The sequence below is a fragment of the Ostrea edulis genome, chromosome 4 (genome assembly GCF_947568905.1).
Source record: "Ostrea edulis chromosome 4, xbOstEdul1.1, whole genome shotgun sequence".
Taxonomy (NCBI): domain Eukaryota; kingdom Metazoa; phylum Mollusca; class Bivalvia; order Ostreida; family Ostreidae; genus Ostrea; species Ostrea edulis.
In genome coordinates, this window is record NC_079167.1 from 8,385,465 (window position 1) to 8,412,377 (window position 26,913).

The following is a 26,913-nucleotide window of genomic DNA, read 5'->3' on the forward strand; positions in this document are numbered from 1 at the left end:
ATCAGTTGGTTTATCCCTTTTATTCTTCTCCAAATTACAATCTAAACCACATGTATCATAAAACCTGTACTGTTGTATTTGTATATTACATATTTGACTCATCAAGGAAGACAAATACATCAACACTATGAATTCCAAGGTATTCTTTTTTATTTATACACCTTGAATACATACAACTAGATATTTGTCTCCAAATGGGAAATGCTATCAGCGTTGACAAATAACAAAGAAAATGATGCAAGCATTCTGTTTTCATTTCTACAATCATAATAAGACAATTTCATGTCCACATGCTACATACATAATAATCATATTACATGTGTCATCAGTGTCAAAATCAAGCCAATTAACAAAGGAAAAAATAACCACATCCATCTTCGATAAAATCAACCATTACATGCTGGTCTGCGAACTCCAGGAATTCCACATCTGCAAAGTAAAGACGTACACTCAAAAGTCATTCATTATGTAATGAAATCTTGTTTCACTTCCATCACCATCTAACTATAGGAACTGTGTGCATACACAGTCAGTCTAAAATAATTAATAAGATGTGTTAGTAAAACACTGATGCTTCTGTATGGCAGTAAAGTAATTTAGTACCCAAAGAAAGATCTTGTCACAAGAAATACACAAGTGAAATATGAAAGCCCTATCACTAACCATTCAACAGTATGGTCTAGGTTAAAGTTTATCAAAAGTAGGTCAAACTCTCAAGTCAAGGTCATGACATCAACAATTTCAGTAGTTATTAAAGAAAGATCTTGTCAAAAGGGATAAACATGTGAAATATGAAAGCCTTATCCCTAACCATTCAAAGGTTATGGCCTACGTTAAAGTTTTTCAAAAGTAGGTCAAACTCCAAAGGTCTTGTCAAAAAGAATATAAAAGTGAAATATGAAAGTTTAATTACTAACATTCAAAAGTTACAACTAGGGTTAAATTTTTTTCAAAAGTGGTTCAAACTCCCAAGGTCATGAGGTAGAACAATTAGTTCACTAAAGAAATACATACTCTTGTCAAAGAATATATATATATGTGTGTGTGTGTGTGTGTGTGTGTGTGTGTAAAACATGAAAGCCCTGTCACTAACCATTAAAAAGTTGTGGCTTTCAAAAGTAGGTCAAACTCTCAAGAAAAAGGTCACAAAGTCAAATTTTTTACACCAAAAGAAAGGTTTTGTCACAAGGAATACATGTGTGAAATATGAAAGCCCTATCATTATCCATTCAGAAGTTATAAAAAGGTTAAGAGTTTTTGCAGACAGATAGGCCAAAAACTATATGCCCCCAAATCTTCGATTAAGGGGGCATAAAAACCACATTTTTAAAACTTTATGCAATCCACTGACCACTTTATCAGAAGCTTCAGAAACCTGTCCCTTCGTCTGTGGATTCCACATATTATTTGGCATTCCATCCCCTACTGGACCAGGAATAAAATTCTGCTGAGAGAACTGACCACTTCCCCCCGGGCCCATGCCTTTATTGTAGTACTCCATACCTATAGATGTATTCTGCAGAAGAGGAAACAAATTCAGACTTTTCATCTCGAAAATGAAATAGGTTCTCTAATTATACATCTTAACATTGATATTGCAGAAGGGATTTTTGTTAGTTTTTTTTTTTAAAGCAAATTTTTGAGGAATTTGTGGAAATAATCATTTTTTGTACACTCGGGCTTGTATATTAATCATAATCTACACAAGCTAATTGCTTATGTCTGGCTGCAGTGTTGTACATGCAAGTAAAACAATAACAAAACTTACAAGAACTTTATCCATTTGTTGGTCAGACAAGTCTCGCCCCTCTAAAAAGTCTGCATGGTTTTTCAGTGATGCCATCCCTCCTTCACTAGAGGTTACAACAGAAGTACTGCTGTCATGTATAGAGGAGGAAGAACTCACAGGGCCCCACTGCATACTCAGTTCTACAAGTACATGTCAATAGATGAAATTATTCAATATGATTTAGAAAACATGATTTGCCAAACTATCAAACTTAGCCTATAAGCTAGCATGAATGTATAGGACTAGACTAAACTCTATTGTATGGGACTTCTTCAAAGTAGGTCAATACAAAACTACAGTTGACAAACATTTCGTAGACAAGTTTTTCATTACATTAACCAAAAGTGCAAATATGAGCACCAGGTCTAAATCCTTCTCAAGTTAGAGCTCTTATTTAGTAAGAGGTTCACCCTGTGATTACATCCATGTCCAAAACCTCTTACTCAATATGCTGAGAAACCAAATTATTTACTTCTACAAACAGGTCATGGCCTTTGACCATGATTTCCAGCATTCTTAGACATCTACATTCAAACCTTCAAGTTATTACAAGGTAACCTCATTGATTAAGTACATGTGATGAAGTACATGTGACATATCAGTCATTCTTTAGACATCCATGCAAATGGAAGGACACAGTTTCTCCAGCAGGTCTTGTTGCTTTGGCCGTTTTTCAGATTTTGTGAAGTAATTTTCCTGTACTTCTGCTTATAGCCTAGGTTGCTGAACCTTGGTGGTTCCTTTGAGGCCTAGGTGGCTGATATTTGATACCTTAATGGTATCCTTTTACAGCCTCTAGGTACGTAAGGTACTGAGTGGTACTCAATTTTCCTTGGTGGTGGAAAATGGATTGGTCTGTGATGCTACAAGCCTTGGTGGCAAATTTTTTTTAGTTTGTATATATGAATTCGCAATCGCAAGTTATGATGGTCTTCAATATTTGACCGTGTTCAAGGTGGCAGGCTGCACTTTGTTTTGATCTGGCCTGACTGGTTGTTAAGTATGTACTAGTAAAGATTTTCAAGTAAATCATTTTTGGCGATTGAAACATTATTTTGATGCATTACATGGTTCATTTGGGTTGTATGACTTGATGGAGTTAATCCATTTTCTGTCTGATATCACACATTCCTGTGCACAATATTAAAATTCTAGCATGCGAGATGAATTCTTTTGTACTGTAATTCAAGGGACACCAATTTCCTAGTGATTTAAAACATGGATTGCGGACAGGGGGATTCTTCCTTTGGGTGTGATTGGTTGTATTGCGATGTTTATAAGATTATGATCAATGATCGTAATTTTGCAGAATGGTGGAGTTTAATACAGACAGCGTGTCTTTCATGAAAGTTCCAAATTGGCACTTAAATTGTTATCTCAATCTTATGAATGTAAAGATTAAGAAACAGCTGGCATATATTACACTTGATGGGAGAGTCCCTTTGCTTGTAACCAATATCATGATTTTGCACATCAGTGTTTAATCCAAATGGGACTTAAATTATAATTAAAACCCAAAGGCAGGTATGTATACATGTGAATGGAGAACAGTGAAAGCGAAATGTCGTCGGATCAACTGACATGTCCGATAATTTGACTCTCGGTCCAGTAAACTTCGTTATATTTCCAGTCCGAATGTCCGGTGACTTTCCAGCAATGGTTTAAGAAACTATGTTTCGACTTTCAGTTCCGTTTATATGAAAATAATAATACTTTTTTCGGTCTGGTAAAATGTGATTCGGTCTGGTAATGTTCCTGTGTTTACCAGACCAAATGTCCTGTAAAACATTTCAACATTTCGTTATCACTGATGGAGAATCACTTTGCCTGACATCAAATATTAAAATACATTAATTGTATTACTATTTTGACACTGGGAGAAGATAGTGATATTGTTTGATTTATTGAATGAATGTTAAGAGAATGAATGATGATCTGTGGAGTCTTTTATGTCCAAAACCTAACATGATCTGAATGCTGTAGGATATTAAACACTGAGGATACAGTAATAGTCTAATTGATTTAAAGTACAAGCAGACATATTAGCCATTCTTTACACATCCATGCTTAGTTGTAGAGTTTATGGATCAATGCAATGATGATGATCACAGATTTTCCCACCCTTTACAAGATTGATGTCTTGGTTCCTGAGAAATAAGCCAAACACATCCATCGTAAATGCCAGGGTACAACAGGGTTTGTGGAGTCTCTGGTACACAAGTTTACTATGGTGGCATCTTCCTATAGTCTTTTATGCTCAAAATTTAACATGATCTGAATACTGGAGGATATTAAACACTTAGGATATGGTAAAAATCATTGATTTACTTTCATCAAGAGGCCACACACCCTCTAACCCCCATGTAATGCAAGCAGTCTTTCATCAAGACCTACATGGTGAAAATTTGAAACCTATCTCTCTAGCACTTTAAAAGTTACAGCTAAGGTTGAATTTGGTGACAGAAAACAATATGCCTCTCAATTTTCCATTTCGTGAATAAGAACATTTATACAGGGTGAATGGACAAATCAATTCACTAAATATAAATGTCAATATACCAAGAGCACAAGAATTTTACCGATATAAAATTATAAATTTTGTTCTATAAATTCTCATGAAATAAAACAAGAGGCCTACAGGCCTTAACAGTCACCTGAGTATAACAGCCCATACAGCAAGTTTCATATTTGCATATAAGCCTCAATAGTCTTTTGTACACATGTTTATGATCTTTCAAAATACATACAATTCCTATTCAATTACAGAAGAAGGAAAAATGAAAGTTAGAAGCATATAAATCATTTTAACATTCCCTAAATTTTATATATATTTTCATTATGTGGCCATAATGGCCATGCTTAAGGGCCTGAACCCGTCTCAGGAGCCATGAATTCCACAATTTTGGTAGAGGGCTTCATAATCATGCATTTAATATTTCTCAAATACATATGGGAGTAGAGAAGATTTCTAAGATTTAATCCATTAACACTATATGGCCATATGTTGTTTTCTTCCACATGTGGGAGTAGAGAAGACTTTTGAAAATAAGGGCTTTTTACAGCATATTTGGTCCCAGTCCAGTGATGGTAAGGTCTTAAAATTCACAATTTATATTCTTCTTATGCTAGTGCTAGAGATGCTTCAAACCAAAAATGGTGACAATCTGCCTTGTAGTTTTCAAGAAGTTAAAAATGTAAAATTGTTAACGGACGGCACATGACGATGGACAAAGACCAAGGGCAATAGGTCATGAGTGACGTATATAATAAAAAAAAAAAAAAAAAAAAAAAAAAAAAAAACCATGCCTGTGGCAATGTTCCAAAATGCTGGGGTGTAGTCATTTGCGACAGAAATGGGCGTTGCTGAAACAGGGCCTGGGGCTCGTCGTTGTGCCCTCTCTCCACCAATAGGACCCATGGGCCTCTCTCCTCCTATAGGTCCTACAGGTCTCCTGTCCTCTGACTTAATCTGATCAGACATCTGAGGGGACACGGTCAGGGGTGATGCAGCAGGTGGAGGGGCTCCAATAGGTCCTGGGGAATTTCCATCTGAAACGAGAATTACTACATTACAAAAAAAAAAGGGGCAAGTATTACTTATGAATATGCCAATTTCATTAAAGCAAAAGCATTAAAATAATTCATGTTAATGTAATCCAATCTGCAACATTTTTGGTTAGGCAACACAATTACTTTATAAGCAACAGTCATATTAAGGTGGCTCCATCCTCATGTGATTTATCAATATTAATGGTTGAAAGCGGAAAAACTAATAATTTCCACTCAATATAGCTAAATTTCATTAATAACCATAGAAAATGTGTATGATGCCACCTTTTTAAAGATGTCAGACATACAAAAACAGAAGTATATATAAATATCAGAAAATCACACATTTTCTTTCAACAGAATAATAAAAATAGGTAAAAACTTGTTGAAATGACAAACTTTAAATGTCAAGTTTTTAAAAAAAAACAACTGCTAATGCATAAATATCTATAAATTAATTGTTTATATTAGGGAAATCATTGTATAATAGACATGCAGTAGAAGAAATACCAGCATAGAAGTTAATACCCTTGACAACAATTATTTTAATTATAATTAATTAATTACCTATGGAAAATATACTTTTTCCTGCATCAATAGTTTACCAGATTTTTTATTTTATGCAGTGAATAAAATTCCTCTGAAATATATATTTCTATCATGTGCAAAGTTTATTTGAATAAAGACTTTTACAAAAACCTATGACATCACATGAGGATAGATCAACCTTAAAGAAGTGTAATGAGCAAGACAATAAATACATAGTGATTTGTGTATTGTAAATCACCTTATATTAACAAGGGCTTTGATTTTTTTTATGCTGGCATGAAGCAATGCAGTAAATTCTCTCATGCATTTTAAAAACAGAAATTTATTTAATTACATAAATATTGGACAGTCATGAAAATTATGTCTCTCTGAAAAAACAAGTGATTTACAGTATTGAATTTTATGAAGATGGGTTGGAATGAGTGACACACTAACATGAAATTATATGCAGGGAACCGCTAAGCAATGATGATCCCGATGAGAATTTTACCTCTTGGCATCCCACCCATTAATGGAGCACTACTGGGCCGCCCTTGTGTTAAGGGAGAGAAAGGGCGTGGTGGCACGGGGGGTTGTCCTGGAACACCCAGGCCTGAGGGGACTGTGTTGCCACTTGTTGGGACCCCAACTGGTGGGGATGATCCTGCAGGAGGCTGAGCCTGTCCACTTGCTACAAACTGATGGATCAAGTTCGCAAATTCCTGCTGAGATATCATCCCTGGTGACAACAAGTTAGGTCCTGGGCCACCTAATTAAATTTAAATTTTGAAGTGAACAATTTCCCTTAGAAGGTATTATACTGTAAACGTACATTTTTACGCGAGTATTAATTTCCGCTAAGTCTGCGGTCACATAAAATCCGTTTAATTTCATTCCAGTGGACTTCAGGCATGTAAGCCAATTTAATTTTATGTAAGCCATATCCAACTGAGCGGAATTTCATACGCGCGGACCAAACCAAAAATGATAATCCGCGAAATTAAGACTCTCTGGAATTAAATACATCTACAGTAATCAGCGAGTTCAGTATACCTAGAAATGCTCATTACAAGAAACTATGTATGTTACCTAGGTTTTGTAGTTGCTGAGCCAGTGCCTGTTGGTACAGAAGATATCCCATAGCCAGGTTGTTGGGTGGCATGTTTCCTCCTGGGTGATTTGGAGGACCACCTGCTTGACGTGAAGTGAAATCTGGAGCATTAGGATTGAGCGTACTCTCAATCTTAGGCAGAGTCATGGGCTGAGATGGTGTTGTGTATTCCTCTTTCTGATTGGCTGTAGATGAAATGTGACCTGAATCAAGACTAGCATTAGTCTGATTTCGTGGGGACATATTGGTATTTGGTGTAGACGTACTAGATCTTGGAGACATTGACGGCGACTGATTAGGCATGCTCGCACGGAACATTCTACTGTCCATTTCATTCATCATTTGAGGTGTCAATTGCATTCCCTTAAATCTCATTTCTATTTCGTGTGGTGATGGGTTTCTGACAGGTCTAAATCCAGGAGCTTTGGCCTGAAGCTGTGGATCAACCTTCGTGGGAGCTAAATCTGAGGCAGAGCTGGAATTGGTGAGACTGCCAATTACTCCAGCAGCTGCAACACTGGCAAAATTCATTCTCTCAGATGCATCGTCTTTTTTCAGTAGCTGATCAGCAACATTGCTGAATAAATTATTGAAAGGAGAAAATGATGCGGCAGGAGAATTTGGTGGCAAAAACTGTCCATTAGGGCCAATGATAGGGGGAGCAGTAGGTCCATTCTGCTGACCACTGATAATGGGTAGTGGTTGTGGATCTTGCTTATGCCCACTTCCTGGCCGCTGCAGTACCTTAATATTGCCTGGAACTGGTGGACGTATATGTCCTGCCTTGTTGGACATTGCCTGTTTATTGGTATCTGGTTTAAGAGCAAAGATAGGGGAACCTGAAGTTGTCACTTTGGAGGTAGAAGAAGCCAGAGTATAAGAAACAGTTGTATTACTGCTGGTACTAGGCGGTATTCCAAACCCTCCCCGGTTCTTGGTTTCATTGGGAAACAGTTGGCGAGTGACATTTTTCTCAAGGTTGATCTGCCCTGGTTGAACAGAGGAAGCCTGCTTCAGTTGACTTCTCCTTGGGGATGTTATTGGAGGTTGTGACGGAGGACCTCCCCACACCATTGATGAAATGGGAACAGAACTACTGACAGTTGTTTGAGGTCGAGCATTGCTAGACTGATTTTGACCACGAGGACCCATGTTTCTAGTGTTAGAGGTTATCTTAGTGTTGGAGTTTGGTGTTTGACCAGGTGTTGAAGCAGGAGGCATCAAAGTCTCAGGATTAAAGAACATGGACTGATCTTTAGTGCTGGTTTTGTTCTTATTTTTAGGTATAAGCTCCTGCAAATCTTTGTCTGGGTCTGCTATCAAAGCAGAGATGAGAGTGTGAGCCTGCTTGGTTCCATCCACAGTGCCCCTATAAACAGGAAGTGATTAAAATTGTAAACAGTAAATATTGTAAACACTGGGTTACTTCCAAATTAGCAAAATGTAGTGTGTACTATACTGTACTAGCTGGCATACTTGATGGTAATGACCCTCTCTCCCGATCCACGTTGTTTTTCCACTTCAATATGGGCACCAGACACCTCTCGTATAGCATTGATGTTACATCCCCCACGTCCAATCACACGACTGATGGCTGATGACGGCACTTGCACTTTTTTGGACTTGCAGGAGATTGGTCTTCAAAACAAAGGCTCCCGTATAAATTTTGTAAACATGATTAAATTTTGGTGTAATGGCCAACACCTGGGAAATGGTACTCACCTTCTAACAACCTCTTTCCATCCCTCCTCCTTCTTCTGACCTTTCTTCGGGCTAGCTATCACAGGAGTTGACTTCACATGGAGGCTGTGAACAGTAGGCGACACATTCTCACCATTCTGTTTGTTGACATGCAACACATGGTCAGATTTATCCCTGAAAACACAAACATATTTTACAGTTACTGCTGAAAAGAATACCGAGAACAATTTTCCCTGTATATTTCATGAATAAATATTACTCACAGTTTGGTTTTCTCCACATTCTTTCTCATTTTCTCTACCTCCCTGTCACTGATTTTGAAAGTCTCCGGAAGAGTCCCAAAGTCATCCAGATCCCCAATACCTGCAGCAAGATAAAATATAACATGTACAATTTGAATTTCGACAAACATGCTCATACAGTATGTAACATATACTTTCATATCACTAATAATTTGCAAATATTAAATATGCTCCTAAATTCTAGATAAATTCAACATGCAATATCTAACCATTATTGAGAGCACAACTTCTCGAGAAAAAATAGCATATGTACCAAAACTTTTCTGGTAAAAGTGACTTGGTTAATCTTATTGTATTCTAGCTGTATACAAAGAATTTAAGATGAAGACCTGGCTTGGATTTCTCAACAACAAAAATTTGAGCAGTCAAAATTAAAGTAAAATTTCAGACTTAAGCTTAAGTTTAGACTAAGTTTTTTTGAGAAATCCAGGCCAGAAGTTTTTTGGTACATTCCAGTAGCCTCTTTTATCCATCAAATTAATGGCCAAAAAGTATTCATAATTTGATATATTTCCCTATCCAGTTAAATTATCAACATAAAACAACTGAAATATACACTATATGTATAACAATTGGGTGAGTGGGAATTTTTGCAATGTAGCAAATAATATTCTGCGTTTCCAAATGCAGGAGTTATAAAACTTTTCTTTGTGAATATTGGCATTCAGGTGTAAACTTTGCTTCAATATCACAAATCTTTAATTGCAACTCGCACTAACATTCGACCAATGGAAGTAAAATGACCCTATATTATTGTAAGTGAAACTAAATGTAACCTGATCCAAATGCTGATGATACTGAGTTATCCCCCTTTTTCTTCCTGTTGGTGTTGTCATTTTGTCCTGCCGAGGAGTGGTTGGTAGTAGTGGTAGCAGTAGTGAGAGACACTGTGGTGCTGACTGGAACTGGGACATTCTCCACATCAGACACTCTCTCCCTCTCCTTTCGATTCCTTTTGTTCTTTCTTGATTCCGCAGAACTCATTGAAGAAGTTTCAGCAATGCGATTGTTATTCTTGTTTCTTCCAGACTTGCTGTATGTTGGCTCACTGGCACTTGGCAACAAAGTGCCTGTAAAAACAACATACAGCACATGTAAGATCATATACTGTATAACAGGCTTATTTTCGTCCTGTGTTATTTTCGCCTTTCTACACTTGCAGACAGTTTCGTCCCGATTTAAATTCACCCAGACATAGTTGTGTTAAGAGAGAGATATAAGAGAAAACAATTTTGCCCAGAGACAATAAGGGCAAAAGGGAAGAAAATAAAATGGAGGCGAATATTTCCCTGCATACAGTAGTACAAAAACTTCGTCAAAGTTAAGATTGTTAAGCTGATCAGCCTCGTGTTACATCAAAATGAATTCGAGACCAAACTATAACTTACCAATTGTAGACACTACAGTGGCCATTGGAGGCTGTAAGGGAATCCTTTCATCAAGATCTAAATTCTCTTCCTTTTCTGGCTGGTAACTGTCATTCACACAATTTTCTGGTTCTGGTGTTGAATTCTTACTGTTGCTGTTCGTACTAAAAATAAAAATTTGCATTTCCAATCCATCAGGGCTACTCGATAAAAAAAAAAAATCTGCATTTCAAAACCTTAGATTCCATATTCAATATAACAAAGGTAAAGGTTGTATTTGTCAGAAAACCAAAACGCTTCAAACTGGGAGGTCCTGGGTTCAATTCTTGCACTGCGTCAAACGCAAGACATTTAACCTATGTAGCGACTGTTCCTCTGACAAGTCAGGCATTGAAACAATAAAGAAGACTCCCCTTAGGTGCCATGCATAGGTAAACCTTTGTGACCTACAGCTGGTGACATCTCTACATGTCAGAGTGAAAATTTTTAAATGCAGCATAGGAACAATAAATATTTCAGAAACCCATATCAGAAGCTTTTTAAAGCCAGTTTGTTCCCTATGGTCACAATGAAAAAAGACATTCCAAAAATAATTCGCAATACCCCAACAATTTACATTAACCAATGATAGAAATAATAAATTAGATGATGACATTGGATCATTATCTACTTTCTCGACATTCAATGCTGCAATAGATGTCCTATTAGAGTTGCCCCCAGTCCATTTATATATAGCTCATTTACTATGAAGTGTCAACTTACTCCTCTTCTTCATCCAGATCTTTAACATCTTCTTTTTCTAGTTGTTTTTCCTTCTTTTTCTTCTTTTTTCTCTCTCTCTTTTTGGCTGCTGCCGCCTTTTTGTTTTCTTCATGTTGCCTCTCCTTGTCCAATTCCTCCAGTAAGATATTAGCATTTTTGAAGGCCTCTGCTGCTTGTCGGTCCTTTGCACTTACAATGATCTCCATGCACTGTTGACACTTCTTTTGGAGTTCCTACAACGAAATAGATTTAAAGAAATACTGTAAATATCAATGCCTTTTGAGAAAAACTTTTTTGCATTCAAATTTGCTTGCATTGGAGAGATTATAGAGGTTCTACCCAATAATAAATATAGAGTCATTTGTTTTGTTGAATACATATTTTCTTTGGAGCTTTCTTTTGTACCTAACCTTAACTAATAACGCCAAGTAATAAATTATGTACAATTTTAGTTTTTATAGGAAGAACATAGAATCACTTTCCTTGAAATGACCTACACAGGTATTTTTGATGAAACCACAATACACACTTCATTTACAAGGATGTTTATTTGAAATGAACTACTCCTGCAAATTTCACAATTACATGTATAACCCTATGCCAAGATTTCCATGTTAATAGCCATGTAAAAAACGAAATAGCCAAACGAAATTAAGCAAATTAAATGTTAGCATCAAAATAAAGACCTGTCAAATCTTACACTACTATGAAATTGGACATACACTGTAATCAGTACTTTGACATGTTGCTTACCTTGTCAGATACAGTGGCAATATATCTTGACAGCTCCTGATCAGAAGGAAACTGGTTAACATGCTTTACCATCCACTTGCTGACCTTCACATGACCTTTACGAAATGATGCCATTAAGCACGAGACTTTACGATTGTCTTGACTGTCAATGTCAGCTCCTGCCGATACCAACAACTGGACAACATCCAGATGACCACCTGTTGCATGACAGAGAAATTGAAGAACTATTATTTGAAACACTTATCTTTTGATAGTCCACTTGGAGACCAAACCTATAAATCTATCAAGTTTAAACAAAAGTTTTAAAATATTATTCAAAATTGTGCTTGCATAGATTTGTCTTTATTCAAGTTTCAATTCAACTTGTCCGTGCTCCTGGCTCCATCATGAAGCTTGAATGATAGCAGAAAACTAGGTACACCTACATTTTGGTATTTCATTGGGTTTTATTTAAAGCTGTATGACCCGATGTTCATGTATTATTTTTCTGCATAATTACTTTAAAGCAGATTAATTACTTTATAAAGTTATTAACTTTCCCTTAATTACATGCTTGAAAACATCTGCATGTAAAAGAAAACAGTGCGAATATTATTTAGAAAGTAAATATAGTGGCTACATATATAAATCATCCCATAATAGACGTCTATAAATAGACCCACGTGCGTCAGGGGAATCCCAACATGATGTATTAACTCATACGCAAATGTCTAGTTTTAACGAATTACCAAGATTATTTCTATTAAACTTATGGTACGGTACTGTTATACCAGGTGTTATAACAAAATACACAGCTTTACACAAATAAGACCACCGATGATCTGAAAGTTTGAACTGGTCACGTGACTGTCACTTGAAATGGCAGAGTGACGCGGTTGATTTAAAATCAAATTATTTGGGTTAAAACAGGTGAAATAATTTATGATATGTCGTACAGTCTCATAACTACATACGCGCGATGATTTAATAGCGTTTTTACGAAATGGAAAAAAATATTGTAATTCGGACCATACAGCTTTAACTCGGTGATGACAATCATATGAATTTGAAACTTACCATTGCATGCAAGCCAGAGAGGAGAGTTTCCCTTTTTGTTCTTCACATCTACTGCAGCATTCCTATAAAGTTACATGTATGTTAAATTTTATATCCTATATCATCTATAGTTTTCTTCATTCAAGAATACAGCATGTAGATGTAACACACCTGGACAGAAGAAGTTCTACAAATCTGTAGTGTCCTTTGTCTGCGGCAATGGTCAGTGCTGTGTCCCTGGAGGAGGGGACAGGAGGAGCATTGACATCAGCCCCTTTGTCCAATAAGACTCTTCCCACCTCCACATAACCACCAGAAGCAGCCTCCATCAAGGGAGTTAGACCAGTCTTTAAGGAGAAACACCACAGTTGTACATCTAACTGAAAACCATTCTCTGACCAATATGAATAAGTCAATGCTTACAAACAACCCACCTTAGCCCTATGTTCAATATTGGCTTTTCTGTCCACCAACAGACTCACTACTTCATGTCTACCTTGGAAACATGCCAGTGTCAAAGCTGTATTCCTGTTTGTCTCTATCTGTAGGAAACAGTTTACAATAATGTTATAGCCTTGATATATGCCACATAAATCATCAAAAGTTCTGATATCGATACCAAAGGACTCTTACCTGTGCATTGATGTCACTTCCCATGTCCAACAGAAGTTTCACTGCTGCGGTGTGTCCATTCATAGCAGCCAACATCAAAGGAGAAATCCCAAGCTTACTACCCGTCCTTGAAAAATAAAAATGATTTTTCAAATACTTTTAGTAAAAAAAAAATTTTTTTTTCTATAGGGCACTCAGGTCACTTACATGTAGGTGGACAACTAATGTGAAGTCATGAGCATGTTATGACTACAAACTGTAACTTTCGCACAATATGCTGATCAAGTTTTTACTGTATGATAAAAATAAGCAATAAGGTAGAGGAAACTACGCATTTTTTTCAATGAAATTTGTAATTTTTCTTCAGAAATTTCAACTTACGACTTAGATTAGTAAAAAAAAAAAATGGAAAGGTCCAAGTCAGCACTTTTGAGAAAGAACCTTAACATCTGAAAATTACAGTACTTACTGAACAAAGAAGTTGAGCACACAAATCATTTAATAACAAGAACAGCTAATCATATCCAAGAAGCATAATTTCAAAGCATGTATAAAACTACATATTACCTCGAGTTGATTTCTGCCCCATGAGATAAAAGAAGTTTGATGATGTTAACATATCCTCCAGAGGCAGCCAGACTAAGAGGCGTATAATCAGAAACATTTCTGTGCTCCTTGTTGGCACCCTTGGACAACAAAAGCTCAACAACCTATAACGAAACAGTATGATATCTCATGGATATCACAACAAAGTAAAATTTTTGCTTACATTTCATTTAAACACAAAGCCCTAAATTACCTCATATCGCCCACCAGAGCAAGCCAAAGACAGAGGGGTGTCTTTTGTTCTTTCTGACTGGGCCTCCATATCTGCCCCGGACTCCAACAAAATCTCAACAACATCAACATGCCCTGCTGTTGCGGCCAGAATCAATGGTGTAAAACCTGAAAATTCATCACTTTCTTATTACAAATGATCAACATTTGAAACAATTTAGAAACTTGTTAACGTGGTTAAACGAAACAAATATGTTTTACAGTTGATTAACCAGTTTACAGACGTGTAAATGTAACTAAACCATATTTACCTTTCTTGTCCCTGTGCTCTATGTCGGCTCCTTTTGACAGCAATAAGTTAACAAGCTCAGAGTGTCCTCCATGACATGCCAATGTCAGGGCCGTGTCATGATTGCTCTCCGTCTGGGCATCTAGATCTGGGGTACAGAGTGGGGAGATGCTTTGCGGTGAAGCTGGAGAAGGATTAGGTGTCAGTGGGGTGGAAGGAGGTGGAGTTATGGTCTCAATACCCTGCATGTTCCCATTGCTTGTTGCCTGTTGCTGGTTGTTGTACAGATGTCGTTTGTTGCGAGCATTCTTCTGTACATTGGCTGTCTGCGGTGGTGCTGGTTGTGGGGGCTTAATCTGTTGCTGTAACTGCTGTGTCAGTATCTGAGCTTGTTGCTGTTGCTGCAAGAGTTGCTGTTGTTGCTGCTGAGTCATTGGCTGTGGTGGCTGGATCAGCTGTAGAGGCTGTTGGATCATGGGTTGCTGTGCAAATTGTTGTTGTGGGACCTGCTGAGGTACCTGTTGACAGGGTATAGAGGGGTTGGTTATCTGGGGTTGGAAGGTTTGTTGAGACAACATAGTAAGTAGGTGTTCTTGCTGTTCTGGGGTCAGTTGTAACTGAGGGAGCTGTGGAAACTGAATCGTTTGTTGTTGTGACTGATTCTGCTGTTGTTGGGGATTTTGTTGTTGCTGCTGTTGAAGTTGCAACTGTTGCTGTTGTTGATGTCGAAGAACAATGTTTTGGATTTGTTGTCGGTATGTTGCTAGGGCCACTGCAGAGTTGTTGTTGGCTGGTGATTGGATGCCAGCTGTTGATTGTGTTACTTGCTGGTTGGGTTGATTTCCTGAAATGCAGAATTTCATTACAACAAAATTCCTAAAATTGATAATTTAGCATCCCCTTTTAAAATATATACAAGATATTTTCTTGAGTAAGCTTTACTGACCTTTGTTTTGATCTCCAGACATCACATTCGGGGGAGCAATGGTTGCAGTTGGTGTAGCGGGAGCACTAGAGCTAGGAGTTTTGGTTCGGTTGCCTCCTTTGGCACTGGCTCCACGTTTAGGGGTATTTCCATTGTTGCGCGGCCAGTCTTTATTCTCCTTTGGTGTGCTTGCTTCAGATGAAGCTGGTGAGGGCACACCGACAGGTTGACTAGAAGATGCTGGTAACAGATTGGAATCATACGGTATATTTGGGAATACAATCTGGCCGCTAGCTGCAACATCCGCTGGTAACAGACTGGTAACCTGTTTATCTAGGTCGTTGGAGGGCTGAGGACTAGCTGGCGATTCTCCCTCTACCTTCTCCTCGGCTGAAGACCCCTCTGCACTGTTTTCCTCCTGCTTTATCTTGACTTGCACTTCCAGAGTTCGCTGTAGGACTTTGGCCCCTTGTTGCAGGACATGCTGCAGGTGCTGCTGTTGTTGTTGCTGCTCAAGTTGATGCTGAGCACTCAAAAACAACTGTGCCTGTGCTTTCTCCTGAAGTTCCTTCTCAACTTTCTGCAGCTCATGAAGAATCTGCTGCTTCCTCAGAATCTGCTCTTCCCTTGTCGCTGAGCTACTATCAAGTTCTTTCGCCATCACGTTGTTGATGATAGCCTCCAGCCTTTCACTAGCCTTGACATCCAAAGCCTCATCGGACAGATTCCCCATGTCTCCATACTGTGGAGGTGTTGGTGTACCATCCCCAGACTGAGGGGTGACAGCTGGGGGAGGAGGGGGTGGAGGTATGCTGGTTGTTTTACTTGGTTTACTTGTGCTATCACTGCCACTATTGTTATGGTTCCTTTTTCCAACTGACTTCTGCATGTTCTTCCAAACTTGGTCTGGATTTCTCAGAGGAAGATTAGAATCCTTCTCAGTAGCCTTTTTTATCACATTTTGTGCAGCTGGAAAAAGAAAATTAGTAGATAACAACTTTGCAAACACTATTTCAAGGGAAGGAATTCTACAATTGCACAAATAGATGGATTTACATACACAGCACATTATTACCTGTTTGGAGAGAGGTAATGTTACTCTGACCTGGTGAAGAGTTAGGATCACTAGGTGGAACAATGTTCCCCAAACCTTGTACAGGAACTCGAGACTGCAACAAAGAGTGCAAAATCTTAAAATACATATAATTCACCAGTAAATCTCTTTCTAATGAAATTTCAAGAATACAGTTCTGCATCTGCACAAAAAATACCTCTGGAATATTTGTCTCAGATGGCACAAGGGCAGATTCAGGGGAATTCATGAGCACACGGTTTGGATACTCCAAGAGAAGCTTGACAACCTGTGTATGACCACCTTTGGCAGCCTCAATGATCATAGTGGATCCATCCTGAAAGGGAAAGATACAGCAGCATCATATCAAGTGTACAAAATCTCTTATATTGCTTTTGTTTTAGGGGTTGGCTTTAACTGATAAATCTTCATAATACAAATCATTTACCTTGAGTTTGTGAGCTGGGTCAGCTCCATGAGCCAGGAGAAGTTCAACAACTGCCAGATGTCCACCAGCACAGGCCAGTGACAAAACAGTATGGTCATTGGTGGAGGTTGCGCGATTCACATCAGCCCCTACAAAGTACCATAAAATATTTAGTCATAGATAACAGACAACTTGCACAAATCCAAGTGATTCAAGCATGTACACTACCTTTGCTGATAAGAAATTGCACAGTACAGAGATATCCAGCCCTTGCAGCCTTCATCAGTGGTGTTCTGCCTCCCTCGGACTCATGCTCCTACAAGTGATATACAAACATTACTACCTATATACATATTTGAAGTTGGGAAAACTACAAAATTACAAATGTACGATAAAGATAACACTTGTACCAGTTCAGCTCCGTGCTCTAGCAAAGCCTCTGCAACATCTGTGTGACCATTTTCACAGGCATAAGTCAGAGCAGTGTCTCCTGTACCAGTGGTGGCATGGACATTTGCACCTATAAAAACCATCACAACATACATGAAATAGTGTCAGCAATACTTGTGCAATGTTTGTCTTTCTTCAATCACCTGTGCACCTTTGGAACATGCCAAGAATTCAAAACAAGAATTGCTTTCCATCTTACAGACAAGCATAACATTAAACCAACCTGCTTTCAGGAGATATCGAACGAGATCAAGATGTCCCTCCTGTGCAGCCTCCATCAGTGGCGTGCTACAACCTAGCTCTATGTTAGCCCCTGCTTTAATCAGAAAGTCTGCCACCTCTAAGAATCCACCACAACAAGCCAAGGTCAATCCCGTCTCCTGGGTCTCCTCTGTTTGGGCATTAATGTAAGCTCCTGCAATGGAAATGAACAATTAAAACAAAGAAACTTTCTTAATAGTGTGTATTTTTTCAGAAACACCAACATTTCTCTATCATTTCAAGATAATTTGTCAAAAAATTACTCACCATTGGCCAGGAGTAGCCCCACCATTTCCTCGTGCCCCTCTCTGGCAGCCTCCATCAACGGGGTGTATCCTTCATCATTTACCTCCTCTAGGTTGGCTCCTCGTTCAATCAGCAAAGCGGCCAGATCTACATGACCTCCACAGGCGGCCAATGTCAGGGGCGACTCAAAGCTGTCTGCGGGCATGTTGACCTGCAAAACAGACCATTCATTTTGATGCAATATGAATACATCTGCATCCATCCCATTCTCTTACAATATCACATGACATAATGTTTTAAGGATACATCACTCACCTGAGCACCACTGTCTAATAGAAGCCGTGCCACCTCTACATGGCCATCCATCGATGCTTCCATTAATGCAGTGTGCATTTCATCTGTCTTGTGCTCTTGGTCTGCCCCAGCTTCCAGCAGAAACTTCACCATTTCCAAATGCCCTGTTATTAGAGAACAGAAATTCAGTATTCCTAAACTCATTTGTAAAATCAGTTCAACACACAAAAATCAAGGACACCTACAGTATATAATATTAATTGCAGTCAACCCAACATAAAATAAGTATCCAAGACCAATACTAACCTTTGTAACAAGCCAGAGTGAGAGCACTCTCTTTGAATTCATTTGAGTGGGTGTTGATTCCTGCCCCAGCAGCAAGGAGAATTCTAGCCACGCCTACATGCCCTGCACTGGCTGATTCCATCAATGGGGTGTGTCCATTCTCATTGTGCTGCTCAACATTGGCTCCAGCTTCTATCAACTCCTGTACCACATCTTCAAACCCACCACATGCTGCATAGTGGAGAGGAGTGTTGCCTAATAAAGAAATAAATACACAAGAAAGTCAATTTTCATGAATTAAACACAGAAAATCGAAATTTAGTTACCATTTGCAGAACATTAGAACACAATAAATATATGTACCTGCAGAGGACTGTGCATTCACATCTGCATCATGAGCAATGAGAAGTTTGACAATGTCCACATATCCTCCACTGGCAGCCTCCATCAATGGAGTACAGTCCCCCTTGATACCTCGATCTTCAACATTAGCTTTCATTGCCAATAAGACCTGAAATAGAATTTAGAATTACTCACACTGAAAAATTATTTCATCCCACATTAAAACTAAGAAGAATTGTTTTGGTAGACTAGAACTGATGTCTACCCTTCCATTTTTCATAGTTTTTAAAAACATTTTTGGGGATCATCTTTAAAGTGGAAAAATAAGAGATAAGGTACATAACAGTCACCTTATGCGTATATGTGCTTCAACCAAGGAAAAGTGTTGTGAACTTATGATAGTAAATTAAACTTGCAACATACCAAATATCAAATGCCTATGTCAAAAGTTATCATCTGGACAAAAAAATGCCCAAAAATTTCTATATATTTGACCTTTACATAAAAAGGTCAAGAGTCATCAAAAATGGCATGCGACAGTCTTATGGTAAAACCACATATCAAATATCAATGATTTTCACCACTTTATGATTCCCACTCGCTACTTTTGAAACACCCAGCTCAAGCACTGCGATCAAGGATAAATGCAAATAGGCGAATATGAAATGGGGCAGAAATTCCCAGTATGCAGTATAAGTACAAACTGCTTTTTAACCTACTGTATGTTACATGAACATGATGATGAAATATAAAGATAAATTTTAGTTTGTACTGGATCAAAAACTTCAAAATCACCAAAAGACCTATCAACTTACTTGAGCCAGTTCATAATATCCAGCTGAGCATGCAAGAGATAGTAAGCTTTCTCCTTCCTCAGTGGTTTCATGTACACTTCCTCCTTCGTGCAACAGTTTGCGAACAGTTGGTACATCCCCATCACTGCAGGCCTCGGCTAGGGACCTGGAACTTTAAACAATTATCAATAATATTTAACCCTAGTGACATAAGCTAACACTTCCATTCTAAATTCAGGGGTCGAAATTAACTTTTACTACCACAGACTAATTATCTTAGCCTGTGTATAAAAAATTAACAGGCTAAAAAAAAAAACCTACAAGCTAAAATAATATGAGTGAATCATTGTTCTTTTTGCATATGTTATTTAAATGAATGATTTTTTTTTTTTTTTGGCCATGATTACTGAGCCTGATGGGTCAACAGACATTGTTTGGACAAGTCAATGATGTAGGTCACATGGTGCAATGTTGGGTCTTTTGACCCTCACATCTCTAACCCACCACCTGTATACTGCAGGTATATATTCATCAAAGTTTCTAATTTCATGACACATTAGGGTTGTCACTAGGAATTTTTCAAGACGAGACCCAGACTCCTGGTTTATTAGCAGCTTGAGTTCCATGAAAATTTTACAAGTTACAAGAAAAGTTAAACAGTCCTTTTTGTTTCAGATCTTCGAGAAAAGCAAAATGAGAAGTAGTTTTTCTGCACCCCTATTAAGGATGAACACAAGCCGTATGATACTTTCTTCTATTTGGTTTATTCTCAAACAAATTGCAAATACTGACGTACGTGTTAGTAAATCTAACTACCTACCCAATGCATCATTGTGATACAATTAAGGTTATAATTTGCTATTTGGCCTCAAATTAATTAAAATTTTTGATAATCGTCTAAGTAGTCGGCATTACACTCTCATGTCATCAAAACAACCTGACATCAATATGACAACAAATTAACATAGATAGGACTTGTTGCAATGATAAATAATTATTATGATGGAATAGATTTGTGGTTTGCCAATAATCTATAAAGAATAATGAAGCTACATTCCAATCCGATAACTATCAGAAGACGAAGGTCTGATAAAAACTTATGACTGTGATTTTTAAATAAATAACAAAAACATCATACTTTGAATTTGATTTAATCCTCCCTCTAAGTGAAGGGAGAATGTGGCACTTGTCAATATTTGTGATCACTGATGTCCAAGCTTTAAAGCATTTATTTGATTCTGAATTAATGAGAAATTATAAAAGAATAAGACGGATTGTTGAAATTGTTGTTGGAATTGGTCATTCATGAAAGCGTTTGTATGATTCTGAGTGCAAATTTACGAAAAGCAAATTATGCATCACCATAACAAGAGATGTTTGTAAAACACATATGCCCCCCATGGTGCAAAATTGAAAAGGGTTATACACACACACATCATTTAATTGAGAGTAATATCATCAATTCAAAATATTGAGCAGACAATATCTTCCTATGTCAAGAGTGGATTGACCATGTGACCTAAAAATCAATAGGGGTTCATCAACTCCTGAAGATGTACCAGTGTACCAAGTTTGATGTCTGTCAAGCAAAGGGTTCTCAAGATATTGAGCGGACAGTATATTCCTATGTACAGTTTAACCCTTGACCTTTGACCACGCGACCTCAAAATCAATAGGTGTCATCTTCTCCTGAAGATGTACCAGTGTACCAAGTTTAATGTCTGTCAAGCAAAGGGTTCTCAAGATATGGAGCAGACAGTATATTCCAATGTCCAGTTTGACCCTTGACCTTTGACCATGTGACCTCAAAATCAATAGGGGTCATCTTCTCTTGAAGATGTACCAGTGTATCAAGTTTGATGTCTGTCAAGCAAAGGGTTCTCGAGATATTTAACGGACAGTATATTCCTATGTCCAGTTTGACCCTTGACCTTTGACCATGAGACCTCAAAATCAATGGGGGTCATCTTCTTCTGAAGATGTACTGGCGTACCAAGTTTGATGTCTGTCAAGCAAAGGGTTCTCTAGACATTGAATGGTCAGTATATTCCTATTCCCAGTTTGACCCTTGACCTTTGACCATATGACCTCAAAATCAATAGGGGTCATCTACTCCTTAGGATGTACCAGTGTGCCAAGTTTGATGTCTTTCAAGCAAAGGGTTCTCAAGATATTGAGCGGACATTATATTCCTATGTCCAGAGTAGATTGACCCTTGACCTTTGACCTGAAAAACAATAGGGATCCTCTTCTACTCATAACTAACCCACATATGAAATATCATTATCATCAAGTGAATGGTTCTCAAGATATTGAGCGGACAACACATGGTCTACAGACCGACCGACATACCGACCGACCGACAGGTGCAAAACAATATGCCCCCTCTTTTTCAAAGGGGGGCATAAAAAATAGATACGAGACAAATACCACTCACCAAGATTTTAGAGTGTCCACTGTTTTCACACAATTTTTCAAATTTTCTCACATTTGCAAGAATTTCTTGCTAATTTCGAACCCTGATAATACAGTCTAACTTTGAAATCTTTCTCTACAACCCCTCGTCTACCCTCCTCAAATTTTTTTTTATCCCATTTCATATTTTTTCATACTAAATAATATACACAAAACAGTCACCATTTGTATTTGCAAATAGCCAAGATAAACCCTGCTCACCTCATATAAAACACAAGAATGAGCCTACGTTTCCATCTGATGTATGAGCCAAGTAATGTTTTACCAACAAAAATTATCTGTGAGAACGGGAGTTTGATAGCAAATGACTTTCATAAAACAAAGTTTAACTATAAATATGGTTAGCTAGAGTCTATATCAGTACCCTTCTGTGCCTGGCAATTGTCCCTGCTGCTCTGCTCGCATTCTGTGCAGGGCTTGAGCTGCTTCATCCAAGGCACAACTGACCGAGGACGTCAGTTTCCTTAAGACTTCCGGGTCTGTCAGGGCTTTCCCATCTGCTGTTGACAGTTTTCCTATACCTGAAGATAAGCCTGTGGTTTTTATACAAATAATCTATGTAAAGTAGTATATTTTAGTACTGAATAATTTACATTATGAACATTAACCTGCCTTTCCTATGCAATAGTCTTTAACTTGTAGAACTTTTGTTTACAAATTCTAGTTGTTGAAAAAAACCAAAATGCAAGTCTGAGGCTTTGATTTAATTAAATGTAAAATTTAATGCTAACCTCTCAACTGATCTAAGTATCTTGTTTTATAAGTCATCATTTGTGTGATATCAGAGAGGTAAAGCACATCTACACTTGTAGTAACTGGTCAAAGTTTTATAGATCAGTTTAGATTTTCCCTCAAGTCCTGTTCCTATCTTTGAGCATGCCTTGTTTCAGTATATTTCAATATAAATAGCCAATATTAGCCATACTAATATCCCGCTTCTCTCACATTTTCAAAATATCAGTTTGATCACATTTTAATAACCATATTAATTATAAATTTCAAATTAGTACTCGTCTTATCAACAACAACAAAATTTAAACCAAGTGGTTTTACATTTGAATAAATATGATGGTAAACCCTCTTTCATTTTCAAATACCCTATTTTTATTTAAAAATGAGCTTTTCTCATACAAAATCTATGTACAATTTTGCTTTCATAGGAAAGTATGAAACATTTAATGTTATCAATGGACAAATCAATATTGCAATGAAAATTAAAAATTACTGTTGAAAATTTTTTTTAATACACCTTCAAATTTGCATCTGGCTATTTTCATGGTTTCTAAACTAAATAGGGTCTTTTCCTTTCCATGTTACATTTAATACAGGTCAGATTCAGTAATATTGGGGTGTCCCTTTGGGACGGAGATTTGGCTCCAGTCTGAAAATATCTATAATCTTTGTGAAATGCATTGGATCATTGCACCTGACCAGTGTACAGTTCCTGTGGAACAATGTTTTATATATACACCAGACCGTGATGTCATGTGCGTTCTGTTTTGATTTTAAAATAAAATACTGTTTTAACTCGTTTGTAAATGATAGTGACTAAACCGCATTGATTGACTTGTACACATTACAAGATGGCAACCCCTAGATTTGATAAATTTAATAGAAAAGCTTCATAATTTCCTTGGTTCTGCATTTCAGTTATTGGCTGGGTTTCTTTTTTAAAGTTTGTGTGTGTTTTCAGTCTGACAGAGTTTGCATCAGTCCTGTGTGCACATTGACTACAAGGAACTAAATGTCCTATGTGACCAAAAACTTTGCATAGATTGGTTCTGAAATGTACATGTGTATTAGTAACATCTCAAATTTCATGGAATGAATTACTATGGGAAGAAATATTCTACAATACAAAATTTTCAGAAAGGTAAAGAATTACAGTATTAGTTAGAGTCTAGTATATGCACGGGCTAAAGAAAATTCTAGTGGAGGGTGATAGTTTTGTTCCTGTTCACTCTTATTCTACTGTCCAAGGGTCCTGATATTAGATCCATAGAAAAAAGATCCACTGAGATTATTTTCACTACATCACTTTCACTATTTTTCAGGGCAATGGCAGTGAAAGTTAAACTACAGTGAAAATAAAATAAAACAGTACTTTCACAATTTTATTACACTTTCTTCTATAGTGCATTCATAGTCATACCTGCTCCTTTTCACTCTTACATGTGCATGGTAAGGTGCTTTGGCAGTAGTGCATAGAATATTGGACAGTAGGAACATTATCAGCAGTAAATAATGCTTACCTGCTGCCTCCAGTAATGCCTCTAGTCTGGCGTGAGTTTCTGGGTCTATAGAAGGAATGTTGGATGCCTCTAGTCCTTCCGTGGGCAGAAGAAATTTTGGCTCAATGTCCTGGTCTTCTTCATCAATGTCATGATCCATAATAAATGAACCAACCTAAAACGAAGAATGAAAATTTCAAATAGAATTCTATTGATGCAAAAAAAAGTTTTTTTTAAATATCTGTATCATAAAAAAGCAAGTCATACGCGATAGGAAAAAAAATGAAATATTTGCAACTAGCAAATGTGACAACAGATTGCTACCAACATTAATAAAAACCAGAACAGAATCTAAATGACAAGTTTGTCAATAATAATTCATTTTTACTTGCAACATACTTTAAAGATTAAATGTTGCAACACTGCAAAGTGAAGTAGACCAGTAAACCTACTCAAAACATGAAATACTGATCTGTTTTCATTCATAATGTATATACTAGGAACTTATAAACAACTTATTGCATGAAATCCAGTGCCTTCTGAATAACATCATAATTTTCTATTGGATGCAATAGTTCATGATGGCATATAAAATATAACTTTGACTGGATTGAGAACAGTGAAAATGGGAGATTTAAGAAGATTCCTAAAACATTTTGTCCATACAGAATCAAATGTTCTCTTTAATGTAATTCCAATGTGTAGATGTGAATATAAAAAGTCATATATTCCAGATGACTACTAAAGTTGTATAATTTGCTATTTAGAAGGGCCCAGAATTCCTTCACAGGCTTGTCTATAATCAAAATATGTCTTTATGAGCAACTGATATTATCATGGCAACTTCAAAGATAACTCAATCGCCAGTCAAAAGATCTTTCCAAATGTACTGATTTAGCAATATAAAAACCCCAGCAACCATCTAGTATCTAAACTTTCATTATTTTGCTATACTTCTGAAGCCACCCAAAAAGTCAACTTTAATAAAAATAACCTTTCTCCCTAAATTTCTCTTATGAAAATCCTCTCACAAGTATGTGATGAAATAAATAATTCAAAAACTTTCCATCAAAATAACAAGTCTCATACATCACAAATCATTGGCATTACTTCTATATATGATATAGAGAATACTATTCATGCAGTCAATAATTAACAGTGAATCCGCGACTGTTGGAAACAGTACTTTATTTCTTCTGAGAAAATATGATATACATTTTCTGAAACTTATCTAACTTTATATTTTCATCATGATTGCATGTCAGCATGATGATGATACTGTGAAGTAAGAATGTTGACATCACTTTCTAAACAAATAAACATCAAACAGCTTCCTCAATGCACATTTAAAAGGATCCAGAGATGTTAAATTGCTTTTTATTTTCTCATGTGCAGTATTTGCAAAGAAAAGTTGTGCAATGGAAGTATCCTGCGGAAATCAATATCATGTGCAAATTAATTTGCATACATTATACTGTACAATATGCTTGTAAATCAACTGATGAAATATTTGAAAAACGCATGCTAAATACTAATCTAAAATAGTCTTAGATTTACAGCAAAGAAGGCACGAATCATTTCAGCGTGTATTTTCTTGGTGGAAAAATGGTCACATGCTTTTGTCCAATTAGAAACGCAGGTTCCTGACAAAATACGTATGTAACCATTTTCTGCATAAAATGATACTAAATTGATTGAGAAATAGTTAATTACGCGACACTTACATCAGACACCTCATCGTCATCACTTAGGTCTGGTCCAAAAGTCGACTGCGAGGATTGTATGGTTTCGTTTTTCTCTAACGATGGATACGATACTGTCTGACTACCTTGCTCGATTTCGACAGTTCTAATGTTTTTATTTGTTGAAACATTTTCATCTGAGGTAACATTCTGCATCATTACGGTCAAATTTTATCTCAAAAACATTAAAGTGTTACGTTTCAATCGTTTCAAACTTGTTCTTGGTGTGCAATTCTCCTCATGCTAAGTTGCCACCTTGACCGCCATTACCAATGTTCCATTGCAATGTCCCGGATGAGCATATGTGCGCAGGAGCAGACAACTAATATATTTTCCGGAAGCATGCGTGCGATGTGGAAAGAGCGCACTATTTTAAAAATTTTAAAGCCTGTCCTGAGACGTTAATACTTTTGTCTCCGTTTTATCTTACTTCATCACACTATAAAAAGTAAAAATTCTTTATTTCTTCTTGCTATAATTTCTTGTTTCTGTTTCTTTGCATAATGTAGGCTTACTGACCAGTTCAAACAGGTGCTCGAGTTCAGGACTCTACCACACCCCCCCCCCCCCCCTGCCACCACCCCGAATAACCTACACGAGTTGGGTTGAATTAATTATTTTTGTTTAAAATCTCTCTAATGCATGTAAACAATGTCTTGCATGCCCTAAAAGTCCAAAATAACACCCCCTTTTTCTTTACCCCCCCCCCCTTCCTCTATTTTAAAAACTGAATTACCCACATGGGGAGTATTTTTAAGGAAAGGTTATTTTCAGTCTGATTAAAACCAGCCCCC

The 26,913-nt window shown here is 37.2% G+C and overlaps 1 protein-coding gene across 4 annotated transcripts; it reads right to left on the bottom strand.

Moving 5' to 3' along the window:
- Positions 1-26,421, bottom strand: LOC125669260 (ankyrin repeat domain-containing protein 17-like). Of its 4 annotated transcripts, none has more exons than XM_048903698.2 (35): positions 26,102-26,421; positions 24,399-24,552; positions 22,511-22,667; positions 19,693-19,843; positions 18,899-19,046; positions 18,557-18,790; positions 18,272-18,414; positions 17,978-18,167; positions 17,673-17,864; positions 17,410-17,519; positions 17,228-17,315; positions 17,021-17,148; positions 16,772-16,909; positions 16,576-16,669; positions 15,522-16,469; positions 14,598-15,419; positions 14,309-14,454; positions 14,077-14,219; positions 13,531-13,636; positions 13,332-13,439; positions 13,069-13,244; positions 12,919-12,980; positions 11,863-12,059; positions 11,110-11,342; positions 10,369-10,511; positions 9,757-10,050; positions 8,942-9,041; positions 8,700-8,852; positions 8,454-8,615; positions 6,956-8,346; positions 6,378-6,635; positions 5,096-5,338; positions 1,769-1,929; positions 1,352-1,516; positions 1-429 (listed from the first exon to the last, which is right to left on the bottom strand). In XM_048903698.2, the coding sequence occupies exons 1-35, from the start codon at positions 26,276-26,278 to the stop codon at positions 394-396; spliced, it is 8,151 nt and encodes a 2,716-aa protein (XP_048759655.2). In that variant the 5' UTR covers positions 26,279-26,421; the 3' UTR covers positions 1-393. The 4 variants fall into 4 exon arrangements, with proteins under 4 accessions (XP_048759655.2, XP_056017810.1, XP_056017812.1 ...); XM_056161835.1 differs by having other exon boundaries at positions 22,511-22,679; XM_056161837.1 differs by having other exon boundaries at positions 19,693-19,837; positions 26,102-26,420.
- Between the last annotated feature and the right edge of the window lie 492 nt (positions 26,422-26,913).